Raw genomic sequence first — 14,607 nt, 5'->3', positions numbered from 1 at the left:
ATATTTTATATAACTTAATTTTCATTTTCTCCTATTTTTCTTTATTTCTTTATTAACAATCCCGTGTAAGTAGAATATATTTGTTCACACGTCGATTATCGATAAACATAAATCTTTTCTCGACGTCTAGGAAAAAAGGGATGGACCTGTGTACAAATTTTACGAGATAATCCGAGATTTCGGAGGAGACATCATGAGCACTATAAGCCATCTGCGTGATGTCACGCTATTTGCGCCCAGCAACGCGGCCTTCGAGGAACCTGGTGTCCAGAAGATATTGCAGGACAAGGAACGTGTCAAGGAGATGCTGAACCTACATTACGTCAAGGATCGATTGCCAATCGAAAAGATCAAGAACAAGAGCGTCAACCAGGTGAGTGACTTTATTTTTACAAATTTTTGATAAAAGATCCTCGTATAACTTCAACGTGAACTTATAAATAAACTTGTAAATGAAACCCACTTGTAATGAAAGTTTCGATTCGCTTCTAATTTTAATATCCAATATTCTAGACTTCAAAATTCATGATTAAAAGACATGTATAAATATAAGAATATTGGAAGTTAATATGAAATTTTTAGAATTTTGTAAATTCGTTGAAAAATCATAAGTTTGGATTGTTATTGGGAATTGTATTGGATTTGTTAGAAAATAGAAGAATTGTGACTATATGACGTTATCGCGAATGGAAAAATGAATTTAGAAATTATGATTTCATAAAGGATGAATGATCGTAATAATATTTCAATTATTTGAAAAAATTTTTAAGTTTTTTTTTTTTTTAAATGTTTGTAGATTGTTGATGGTCTTGGAAATCGAGAAAGTAACATTGCCGATATTTTAAATTGCAGTAATTCAAGAAATCTCAATTGTCCTAATGGTCTTTAGGATCCTAAAGGATTCGTGATCTAAAAGCTCAGCTCAGAGCAAAGAAATTTAGAAGACCTTCGTGATATCAGAATATTAGGATTTTTCGGATCTTAGAAGTTTTATTAGTTTTCAAGTTATATTTAAGTTCGAAATTATGTTAAGATTGAAATTAATTTGAAGAACACACGAAAACTATTATAATATTTTCGATAAATTATTATTATAAAAATTTGGAAATTTTTAAGTTTCGAATATAATGAATGATGAACTTTTTTATATATAATTTTTTTGAAAATAGTAACAAGAAGCGAATCGAAACTTTCGGCAATTTTAATTATATAACTAAAATAATTCATTGTTCAATTTTGAAATTGAGTATAGAAGAGAATATTATTGTAGGCCATATTATTTGTTCATTTTCATTTATCATCTATCAATTAGAGATCATTGCTTTTTAAAATACTAATACTCAATACATTTTCATGTTGAAACCGATTACACACATACGAAATTACAAGTTGATTAACACAATTTTTCTGTTTTCTGATTTTGTTTAAAGAAACCGTTCGGGAAGCCACAATATGGGGTAATTACACATTCATCAATCTTTCAGTGTTTCTTCAAGTATTCGTGACCTTTCTCTGCATCTTTCTCTTTCTCTTCGCTTTTGATTTCTCCCAAATATTGATCCCAATTTAAAGCCATTTTTTATAAAATTATTATTAAATATCAATCGTGCATAGAAATATTTTTTATCGAAACAAAATTTATTCTACAGCTTTTTTTATTCTAATAGTGGTTACTTTATTTTGAATCGTGTTATTTTTGTTATTATTGTTGTTTTAATTACTTTTACAGCTATTCATTTTTGAAAGAGAGACAAATTTTATTATGATATTTGAATTGTTTTCTATTAAAATTATTTTTCTCGATCCACATACTTACATTTTATTTAATATTCCTTTTCTTTTAAAAAATTTTTACGAATTATAATTATTAACATTCACACAGAATTACGTTAAACTATACTAAATTCTGCCATTGCTTTCTTGTCATTACAAAGTAGAAAAAAAGAAAGAATGAAGTTTTTTACTATCAAAATGTTTGTTCGTACTGATTGAGTGATAATGTACAATCGGGAAACGAACAGATGTTCTCGGTCGACTTTGAAGAGACTTTGAGAAGACCGAACTAACCTATGTTGTTATGACTGATTATTAGAAGACTGTTGTCAAACTTTTAGCTTTCAACCTACTTACAATTAATCCGACTTAGTCTTCTTATTGAACTCTACAAACTTTTATTTCATCGTTATTTTTACAAACTTTTATTCGAGTTATAGAATGTGTTATCGAATGTGTCGTATTTCGTTAAAAAAAGTTATGCGAATAATTATTAATAATAATTTCCGGTAACAATAATAATTATTTTAACATTTATAAAAAAAATGTTTAATAGATAGAATATATATGTATAACAATAATCTAAATTCTACTTATTAAATTTAGCTAGCAATAATACTATTTATTAAAGTACTTTAAGTACTTCGCATTATACGAGCAGTTTCGAATTCATGCTCTCAATTCTCTGAGAAGATTGTGTAGGTTTCAGACATTATTGACTGAATGTTTCTGTGGCTTCCATTACGAGTGGAATAAGTAAAGAATGACGGAGACACGGTTTCCCCCGGATATGCGCTTATGAAACAAGTTTCTCAGAGACTTTATGAAAATGGAAGATGTAGAAGAACCGTTTCGAAGTTTCGAAGTTTCAACATATTTTTGAGATTAATATTCTCATAACTTTTTTTCGGTAATTTATAATACACGAATTACACGATAATCTTATTTTTGAAAAGTTAATATGGAAACTCTTTCTCTAGAATTTAAAATTTTCATTTCTTTAAAAGAGCAAGTTATAGCTTCTATAAGATCATTTATAAATTAATCTCTCTCTGAAACAATTATTTATTTAATTTTGCGCCCATGCTCTTAATACGGAAAAGTTAACTTTAATTAAATCCCTTTTCCTTTTTTGAATTATTTCAATAATTTAATAATAAATCAAAGTTCTCATTGTGCGATAAAAATAAAATAAAATAAAATAAGGAGCTCGTAATGCCTCATAAAATTTTCTATACTAACTAACATCTAATCTTACAAAAATGAAAAAAAAAAAAATATATCGTTTGTATTAAGCAAAAAGAGATTTTAATGTGCAATTAATAAATGTTTATATTTCATACAATTCAATAATATGCGTTTTTCTCAAACATCCGAGATAAATGAAAAACGAGATAAAAGAAGAAAGGAACAGGATATCGTTTAATTAAAGCGATACATCTTTAACGGAATCGTATAAAAGAATAATTCATACGTTCTTTTCTGTTTGAATAAATTCAAGCGACTTTATTCCTTTCATTGCGGATCGTTCGCAAATTTTCCATTCGTTTACACGTGTGTTTACATGGCAAATTTATAGGGCGATGCAGAAGCATTTTGCAAATCCGGGATGACAAATTGTGCCTTCGTTGGTATAATAAACGGATGAAAAATACCGCGAAAAATACAATTGTAATTTTACTCTTGAGATACTTATGTAAGTAATATATTTCTTAAAATATTAATACACGATCTATTATTGTTATATATATATATTATTTATTATTAGAAACGAGATTAAAATACTCTATTTAGAATCATGGTATTCCTCATGATTAATACTTTACGATTAAATTATTAACCTATTTTCATCATTTAATTTTCACAAATATATATGAAAATTCATCTGATTCATCGAACTAGACAAATAATTGAAATTGCCTTTAAATCTAAAACATCCTCATCCTTACCCAATTAAAATATTTACAATTTAACAGTTCAATCGATACGAAATTCGCCGAATTGTGAAATTTAACGTGGCGGAAATCTTTATAACAGTTATTTTCGATTAGAACGATTTACCGAGTTGTTTACAATAATTAATACGTATATAGATGATAAACGAAAGCTGGTGAAGTAAATATTGAAAGAGATAGCTCGTGCTAATAAATATCGGCCCGTTCAATGTTGTTTAATAACCGACAATTAGCAATAATGAATATTAGTGCGCCTGTTTTAACTTTTATCGTAATCCATTCGTAAATTATTTCGCGTATCCCCCTTCCATTTTGTAAAAATCTTTCTTATCGCTTTCTGATGATTGATGGATTAATTTTCAATGCTATTTAGGTCATTCTGCCAATAAAGCCTTTTTCGTTTAATTTTTATGCATTCCATTATCGAATGATATATTACTTCACATCGACGAGGTCAGTTTCGTTCACTAATATTAACTCCATATTTATGGTCGAAGCTTGATAAAAATTATTAAAACAAATGTCTCTAAGAATTACTATTTGGAACTATGGATTATAAAGAAACTCCCATATTTATAATAAAAATTTCAATTATTTTTAATAAAATTAAATTAAATTATTTATTTTTATACACGTTATTTTTATTCGTTACGTTTTTATTTCAATTAAAATTCCATATATCGATTCTGATTAAAATATACAATATAAACTTATTATTTTCCACGAAGTTTTAATCAAAGCGTGATCAGAAAAATGTGCAGTTGCTAATCCGTTTATTTTCTTAAATAATTATAATTTTTGAAAATATAAAATTTATAATTATACGCTTGCAATTATTCACACAAAAATTATCCGCGTCCAATCCATATGATATTCTGCATCGTTATCACCGATCGCGTAACAATCAATCGATTGATCGTAGAACGAAAATCAAACCTTTATACGCGCCGATAGAATGTTAATTTATGAACAGGCGGAGGATATAATTAAAGGCAGCGTTCCGTATCAGCGTATCGAGTCATAGAGGCATGGATATTCAAGCGTAATTAGTTATATCGGTGATTTCGGGTAATTGCATTCACGGATCAAAATTGACAGTCGCTAATTAAGCTAGAGATATCGAGACTTATATCGAAACATGTAACTCAGAGAACCTATCCCATTCGAGTGTCACGAATGTCACGCCACATGGAAATTTTAACTGGAGCAACAATGCAAATGTTAATTAAAAAATCGTTACAATTGAAATTTTCCTTTGACGTGTATCAAAATAAAATCTTATAATACTTCGGGAAATTACACCACGACGCAAATATAATGAGAATTTACATTTATTTTAATAAATTTTGGAAGATCCGTGATGATATCTCAAAATATATTTCATGAAGTCATTTATTACTCGCACATCACGAATAATAACGAATAATGAGAATCACTAAATCCGATCGAGAAAGAAAATAAAGAAACAATTGTGCATTAAAAACGAACGAGCTAATAAAGAATAATTTACGACGCGTCGTTGTCTCGCTTTTTAATCGCTTCGCACGGTATGGTTAGCCAAAATATTCCTCGTTTTATCACGTAGCTCGACCTATTTGCATTAAACGACACTACTTTTGCGCCAATTTATCGCGCGGATATGTTTTACGCCGCTCTTCTGCTTTATGACGCGTGGCTCCAACCTCCGATGCGAAGATAAAACAACCGCGGAGGAGAAACACCAAAGTTTCGTAAGCGGGCCATATTCGAGATAAAACGACTTCCTTTTTTTTTTCCACCCCTCCCCGCAGTCACACACCACGCGCACGTTGTCGCAATTAATTTATTCGACGTCATTCCGCGAAATACAATTCCGCCGTTGAATCGCCATTCGTTTGGAAGCGATAAATGGCAGTTGCCGTGCAGCTGCTTGGTCCTGCGTAATGGCGAAATTAGTGATTTCGTGGTGTTTTGTCCGTGTTATGTTTCAACAGATATTTAAGAGGTCTTTTACCGCTTTAATTGAGCAATCGTGTAATTGGGGGATGTGTTATATGGTCTTTAATTAAATCTTGTTGACTTTTTTTTTTGATTTCGATTTGATTCGACGAAATTAAATAATTTGTGAGAAACGGAGATCGTAAAATTTGTATTTTCTCTGATAATTATGAATTAAATTTTCTTTTATTATTATTTTTTGCGTAGGAAATTTTGATTTTGATTTGTATAATTAGATGAATATAAAGTAAATTTTTTAAAAGAAAATTTTCTTTCATACTATAAATTATCTCGATCAATAACATCCACATCGTTCGATATCGTTTTTTTTTACTTAGCTAATTGCCAATTAAAAGGAACAGTTTCTTATCGAAGATTTTATTTGAAAAGAAAAAGATGAAAAATTGGATCACATGGTACAAAAGATAGGATATTGAAACAATCTTTGCGAACAATATCTTTTTTGTCCGATGTCTTTCGAAGATACCTTCCGATGTCTAATTTTCCAATCCCTTTCTATTCCTTCCAATTGAAAATTAGATTTACGAAATTACGTATATAATTGTTCATAATTAAATAAGGCAACGTGTAAAATCAAAAGATAGAATTCTAAGATGAGAAAGAAAAATTCTTAAGGATTCATAATTAAATCTCGCGTCACATTCGAAAGAAATCTATCGCAGAGAAACAATGCGATTACGATCAATCGCATTTCCGACAGAGAATTCTCAATCCTTCCTTTGATCAATCCTACACGTTAAAAGATTTATTATCAAGAGAATACGTAAGAAAGAAAACTCACGAATGCAAGGCGACGCCTCCGTTTCCAACGTTGAACGTGTTCAGCATTCCGATAGAGTTTCTAATTGCTGAACTGTGATTAAAAGGCCCCGTTACTCCTCGAGTGGGTGTGTAACTCGATTAAAAGAAGCGGAATCGCTCTTAAGCGTACTAAACATCGAGAAAAGAAAGGAAGCGAAGGAGATGAAATTGAATGAAACGAAAGAAACGCGAAACGAGGGAAGCGGAAAGTGCATGGAAGCTTGAGTAACAAAAAGTAAAAGATGAACTAATGATCTCTGGATGGAAAGAAGCTTATAGGAAAATTCTTAGCCGGAGAATGAGTGCGTGGATTTTCATCGAATTTATTCGATCTGCCCTTTCAGAAATCTCGACTAGCAAGATGCATTTATATACGAATTTAACAGCGATTCAAAAGATCGGAAGAGTAACCACAAGTGGCGCTGCCTAAATCGGGAAATTCATAAAGAAAGGGGATCAACCGGAAAAGAAATCACTATCTTTAAGCTTTCTCTTTCTATTCTCATTTCTTTTCCTCGCTCATTGTTACTCTTTATTCTTCCTCCATCCTAGAAGCTTTTTATTTCTTTCTCTCTTTGGCGCTTCCGCTCTCGTTAAACTTTCTGAGAAAATGCCACAGAGCTCTAATGGGGAAAACAAATTTTCAACTTTAAACTAATTTCGTGATCTCAAGAATTAACGCGACAAATGCTTCATAAATAGATTCATCTTATAATATCCTGATATCATTTGTGGTATATTGAAAAGAAGTAATATTTAATTTGAATATTCATTGTAAATTATTAATAAATATTGAATTATTGAAGTAACAAAAATAATGTGTATTTTGAAAATCGTTTAAATTTTGCTTGAAATTTTGCAAAATTATCTGAATAATTTTTTTATAATATCTAAATGAGCATTTTAATGAAATTACAATGAATATTTGTTAATCTATCTCATTTGATAAACTCCTTATTAACTTCTATCTAAAAGTTATAATTTATTCTATTATAATTCATATTTCATCCTTTACACGATAAAAATTTTTCGATGGCATTCATCTCATGAGAAAAAACCTAATCTCAAACTTCATATTAATCACCTCAAACTCTATTTTATACCAATTGTACCAACATAAGAATTAAGAAAAGAAGCAAAATACTTGGAAAAACAGTAAACGAAATATCTTAGAATAGTAAACCCTTTCTTGAGACTAAACCTTTTTCTTCTTACCTCCGCATAAGTAACAAATGCACACGTAACGAAGATGACTTATCGTCTAACAACATTCCTTCCAATTCTCTTCTTTCTGCTCTCTGTGAGAAAGTTGCAAGTAGGAAAGCACATAACTTTTAACTCGGCCCTCATCTTCCGCCGTAACTTGCAGTTAGATATGTACAAGTTCTTGTTTGCACGAGACTGACTTTCAACCGTTCTTCGAATAAAATCGCGCCACCAAACTCACTCCTGTTAATTATAAATTATTTACCAAGTTACAACTTTGTGCTTCCTCAGATTTTACAGCGGAACGCGATTTTTATAATTGATAAATCAATCCTTTAACCGATACGAAACAATTCTGGCTGAATTATTCAAGAATAATTTCATTATTGAAATATTTTAAATTTTTATCGCGTATTAATAGATTCTTTTAATAATATCTGCACATCATGCGATTTATTCGAAGAAACGGATAACTCATTTTCTCTTTCTATATCGTTGTTTCGGTGTGTTAAAGCATGTTGTCGCGTTTTTAAGATTTTTCTCAAAATCCCTTGATCTTTTATAGATCCCCACGGCAGCAGACAAGAAGAAACTGTATTTCAACGTAGCTCAGGAGCCAAACGGAAATCAAATAATGACTGTCGAAGGAGGTGGCGTGAACGCGACAATAATTACCGCAAATATCGCTGCCACCAATGGATTGATTCACATCATCGACAGAGTTCTTGGAGTTCCATACACCACCGTGCTGGAGAAACTTAAAACCGATCCTATGCTCAAGTGAGTTAATATTTTTGTAATATTTACGATATTACGTAATTTTTATGGTATTTATATCATCAAATTATTCGTTCTTTTAAAATGAATGAAATAATAATTTGGAAATAATAATTAAAAAGTTATCTCTTGGAAATATTGATTTAGATATTACTATTTTCCCCATTCTCTCATTTCTATTTACGTGGAGAAATTGATTTTAATCGTTTATTTGAGTATAATTCCATTGTATCTCAAATTTAATTAAAATAGCATGAAAAATCTTCATTCCAATCACTATTGTTTCGCTTGATTGAAACTATAAACAGAACTCTTATGTGGAGAATTGAATGCTACGTACCAATTACTCGTCGATCTATTAAATTTCTACTGAATGCAATTGTCCTTGATCTCTTATTGATACCATTCCTACATATTTAAAGGATTCTATTTCAAAAGAATGATTAAACATTTGATTCAGAAAAGCCAACGAGTCTTCAACTTCATCAAGATATAATAGAAATCGAAATAAGGACAAAAATAAAAATTAGAATTTATTTGAAAACTGATATAATAAATAATATTTATAAATACCATTAAGGGATTTGAAATCTCTCATGATATATATATATTTCAATAACTTTCTAAAATTATATTTTAACGTTTAAAAAATAAAACATTAATGATTGTCAACGTTGTTTGTTCGTGCATCACATGCAGAAACATTCTTTTCATGCGCGAAACATCCATTCTGCTAGATTGCCCTAATGAAACTGGTCCCAAGTACGTGTTCGAACTGTGAATATTGCGCAGCCAGATCCGTCATGATTTAATTCCTCTCCCGTTATTTCAATTATCGATGCATCGATAATGGAATATCCAATTAAATAATATTCCAATAATCCGATAAATAAACTTTTGCGATACTAATAAAAGCTTATTAAAGTGAGAGAGATTAAATATTCAGGTAATAAACGAGGTGTAAAACTATCAAATTGATCCAAAATTCTATAATTGTTGATGCAAAAGCATAACATAGAGAAAAAGTTGATGGTTCAATTATATTAAATCCGCGACAGATACGCGTATTTTTCCTCGAGCACGGCAATTCGTTCGCTTCAACCCATCCCAAAGCGCTTGGTTAGACGAATTTATTAGTAAGCGATATATTCATCGCAAACGATGCAACGTCATGCAGAGGAAAGGATAGTCGGCTAGTATCCTATCTTGTTACGAGGAATCGTTGAACAGCTATCGGTTAGGAAACGATCGGTTATACGCTACCTTTAATGCCATTAGTCCCTTTATACGATAGCTATCGTTATTCGATGCGGTGGATGGATGGTGATGTCAGCATTCCATCACCCCATACCCGCGATATCCACAAGCCATCGATAGCACTACTTCCCTACCTATGCCTATACGTCACGTCTCTGCGTTTACGAATATCAAGATCCAGTGGATCGATTTGTTTGCCTCTGTGTTTCCACCCTTTTACCACGCGTTGCTCGCCTCCCTCTTTCTCTCTTGATTTACAAACCGTTTCAAACGAATGATACTACTCAAGGATACGATCGAATGCTTACCACCTGCTGGCCTACAATCAAACGCAGTTATTATGATTAATATGTTAACTATCATTTCTGTTATTAAAATGGAAATGGTAAATTGAGTTACGAACGAATTTATGAACCAAATTCTTTAAATTGTTTAATCGAAGCGTTGCTCGGAAATTTTGTGTCAGGAATATTATATATTCTGAGTTTGACAAAATATTCCTCGAAGAGTTAGAAAATTGAAGAATTTGAATTTCCAATTTTTTAAATTTCTATTGAATGTCTAAGATAAATTTTTTCAACGTACTTGTTCATTTTCAAGTTCTACCTACTTCCTTGGACAACGGCAAGGATTCAACGACCAATTGAACGACACGTCAACGCGTTTCACTTACTTTGCACCGCGCGATTACGCCTGGCATGTAGCGGCTATCAGTTATCCATCCACTTCGAAAAAGATCTTTATGCCTGAATACAGCTATCACGTAAGTGTATATCTTCATTATATATAACAACTCGAATTAATATAATATTTTAAAATTATTTATATTCTGATACTATCAAAAATGATTGTCTAACTTTACTAGAACGACTTGCTGCTCCCTTTTATATTTCTCATTTCAATAAATTTCAATAATAAAAATCTATTATTATAGACAAAACAAATCCTGGAACGACATCTCGTGATAGCAGACGAAGTATACACGATGGCCAAACTGAAGGAGATGAAGCACAACGACACCATCGTCCTTCCAGCAGCCAGAGACAGCCTGAAGCTTCGTATCAGGGAGCATAGCGAAAGTAAGTGGGATATGATAAAACGTTTTAACGAATAATCGTTTGCATAAGCACTCTTGCAATTACCCAGATATTCTCAGATACACTCAAACATTTGTTTCAAATTAGTTATATATAAACGTAAATGTGTCCGGGAGTTTTATCCGTTTTATTGTTGTACCGCTGTGTTCTCGAATGGAATAAAGAGAGAAAATAACGCTTCGTACATAAGGCCCCGATCTATCGGGGCCCTGGTCTGTGTTCATTCTCAAACATGATGCTATTTGGTTACATTTAGATGACAAGTACGACGAAAACATGATCCGTCCAGAAACTTTGGGTGAGTGAGTTCAGTGTTTAGACGTCGCCGATGAGCGACGACACGTGCTTCCACCAGTACGAGCTCTGCGCACATATTGTCAATTTGTGAAGGGTTCTATATTTCTCAGCACTTTCACGCACCGTGTCTAACGCGCGTACACTTGATGGCGTGTATTTTTCAAATCGATCGTCTGTTCGAAGCTGTGATTTTTCTTACGATAAATGGATAAACGTGAAGATCAAGCGATGATGTGCTCTGCCAAACGTTTCTGGCGATTTATTATATACGAACGCGTTAATTTCATTGTCTGAATTCTTATTGGATTTCCTTTGTCGTAAGTCCGTACGTGGGTCATTTGAAATATTTTCATAATTAATGTATATGGCGAAAAGTTTTGGAAATTTTATTTTTTTGAATGATTGTACGTGCATATTGTGAAAGATGTGGGAATGATGTTTAATGAAGTTTTGTTTCGAATTGTTACCTATAATATAATGGCTATAATAAGATATTTAAGCAGTTAAAATAAGATATTTAATTTAATTTGTATTTTACATAAGTTTTCTTTGAATTTTATATTTCTATAATTTTTTAAAAAATTTCTTTATCAAATAGATGAATTAATACTTTAATGAATATTTCAATAGAAGCCTTTCGATATTACAAACTAAATAGTACCATTATTTTATTGATGTTAAATTATATTTTAAAAAATAAAAATGTAATTTAAAAAAATATATATTCTCATTCCACATAAAAATTTTTCAAATGACCAACGTATAGAGACGAAAATTTCGAAATACACACATTTATCGTTTTTAATTAGAAACATTTACACTGTAACAACGAAAACATAAAAAAAAATCATTCCAAAAAAAAAAAGAAAGAAAGATAAAAAACACGAAACAACTTTTGATAATGATGTACACAAAATCGTAACACGAAGTCATTTTACATGAAAATCGTTTGATCACGTGTCCTCGTTCACATTTTTACAATTTACATACGTTTTTGGTTGCGTTTCGAATATGATTAAGTACGCGCGTTTCATGCAATCTCAGTGCTTGAAAGAAGGAATGCTTTTTTTGTTCTCAAAATACGTAGATCGCGCTTATTCACTACGCAATTAATTGTTGCTTTTTGAACGTATGCGTGCACGAAATGAACAAAAATATATATATCTCTATCGTTTTAAATATATTTTAAATATATTTCTATCATATTCGAATAAGTTTCAATTAACTATCGGCCTAGATAGACGCGCAACCCTTATTTTTCTCTTAATATCTTCTCAGCTTTGTTTCTTTGTTTTCAGTAGGGTAAAACGACGATTGTATTCGACTATAAAAATCAAAGTGATGATGATCCTCGCTATATTGCGAAATTATATTCATTGGCAGTGACTTTTATCAATGAATTTCCACATCTAAATTAAAAGTAAATATTAAAAAATTTTTAATAAACGTAATCCTTAATATTAAAATTACCAAACTTTTCATATTAATGATATCACATTTTTTGCATTACACAATTATTAAAAATATTTCTAAGTAATTTCAATTAAAATTTTTCATATATTAAAATATTTTTATATTTATTGTAAATAGTTTTAACGTTAAATTTATAGAAAACAAAAATTGGAAATAAAGAAAGTGCTTTTTTTTCCTAATATTTCAAATAAAAAGAAAATACAGATATGGAAATTCATTAGTAGAAGGGGAAAGAATAATTTTGGAATATTTTGATTATTCGTTAGATGCTCGATTTCATTCAATTTTTCCGTAATCTTCATTCTCATCATTTATTGGGGATAACAGTTCGTTGTGTTTCGAGATTAATATCAATTTAACGTGATAAGCTTTACAGATTTCTTCATATATCATAACATATTAATTACATATTCGAGCAATTGCACGGTGAGTATTCTTTTGATTTTGCAAAAACAATCGATACATGGCGTATATGTTCTGCTTGTTGCTCGCTTCAACGAATCAATTAAGCTTGTTATAGTAAAACGCAAGACTAGGTTTTAACACGATTACGTCTGGTCATGCAGTCGTGTGCTCATCGTCGTCGTCGTCGTCGTCGTCGTCGTTTTTCTTTAGACTAACACTCAAGATATAAAAAACTTTAATATCGAATTTTATTTTATTTTATGAACGGTGATTAAACATTTATTGGAATGATCAAATATCATAAATCATTTTCCTTCTTTTTTTCCTTTTAAGGAAAATTAAGATCTGAGAAAATTTTTACAAGATGAAAAAAAATAATAGAAATAATAGAAATTATATAGATATAAATGGCTTCAGAGATTAACGAATTAATGAAATTTTTCAACCTAGATATTTTTTCTGCTCTTTTTTTCTTTGCAACAAAATTTTGCTTCGTTTTTTCAAAGTAGTGATTAAAATAATTCAAATCTATATTTTTTTTGTTAAAAAATTAGACAAGAAATCATAAAAAAAATAATTTTGAAAAAATTACGATTCACTATCCTGCTACTTGGATATCACTTTAGACATTTGTATTATATGATATCTGGTTCGCACGAAAAAAATGCGATGAAATGAGAAAAAGTTCCGGATACAGATAAATGCGAACGATTACGCGCGAAATATATTGGCTGCCATTTCCTTTCGTGACGATAAATGGTCGAGACGAGCGTGAAAACAGAACGATATGAATACCTGTAAATTGTCCTCAATTCTAGTTATCTATCGACGTTTTTAATTTACACGATATATTTACCACGAGCTTTCTTCGTTTTTCAAAGCCATCAAATTTGACTCTCGACAGATTTATTTGAAAAAATTCCTATAATAAAATTATTATCATTGAAAATTTGATATATTAAAAAATTTCAAATACATACCGATATCAGAAATATTATATTCTTATAGCCATCATTTAATTGTAGAAAGATTATTATTAATTTTTTCGGAATTTATCTAATTATATTTTTCTATAATATTATTATTAATATTATTATCAGTAGCAAGCCAATTATGTAAACATATAAAATGTGATAAACGCATAAAACGTAATAAAATTTTTTTATCTCGCTACTTGATTAATTTTAAGCGAGAAAAATTAGTTTAAATAAATCATTTTATAATTCTCGTTTAATTTTATAAAAAAAAAATAATAGCACTATTGATGTACTAATTATATATAAATTATAAATTTTTTCTCTAATATATAAAATATATTCTTTCTACAATTATACGATCGATAAATTTCACATTCAATAACGCATGAAATAATAGAAAAAGAAGGAAATGGCTCATTGGGGTGCAATTTGGTTTCGATACACGGTAATTTGGCGGCTTCCGGCCACTCTCGGCAAGCGGAGACCGAAGAACGTGCACAATTATGGTCGGAGACCGCAAGACGATTTATTATGCACCTTTCGACCACCATTTAAATGCAAATTCCTTGATTACTCCTGGTGCTAATTGCC

General features: G+C 30.5%; 1 protein-coding gene across 6 annotated transcripts in view; it reads left to right on the top strand.

The window, feature by feature from the left end:
- LOC108004004 (fasciclin-1) overlaps positions 1-14,607 on the top strand; it is a 300,543-nt gene that overhangs the window by 276,772 nt on the left and 9,164 nt on the right. For 2 of the 6 annotated variants that reach the window (XM_017066638.3, XM_017066623.3), the window contains 6 exons: positions 131-373; positions 1,431-1,457; positions 8,299-8,513; positions 10,368-10,530; positions 10,702-10,846; positions 11,121-11,162. In XM_017066638.3, the coding sequence (XP_016922127.1) occupies positions 131-373; positions 1,431-1,457; positions 8,299-8,513; positions 10,368-10,530; positions 10,702-10,846; positions 11,121-11,162 (835 nt within the window). The remainder of the gene's footprint in view (positions 1-130; positions 374-1,430; positions 1,458-8,298; positions 8,514-10,367; positions 10,531-10,701; positions 10,847-11,120; positions 11,163-14,607) is intronic. The other 4 variants (XM_062079105.1, XM_062079104.1, XM_017066655.3 and 1 more) reach the window with 3 other exon arrangements.

The sequence above is a fragment of the Apis cerana genome, linkage group LG9, assembly GCF_029169275.1.
Source record: "Apis cerana isolate GH-2021 linkage group LG9, AcerK_1.0, whole genome shotgun sequence".
Lineage (NCBI taxonomy): Eukaryota > Metazoa > Arthropoda > Insecta > Hymenoptera > Apidae > Apis > Apis cerana.
This window is presented reverse-complemented; position numbering and strand designations above follow the sequence as displayed.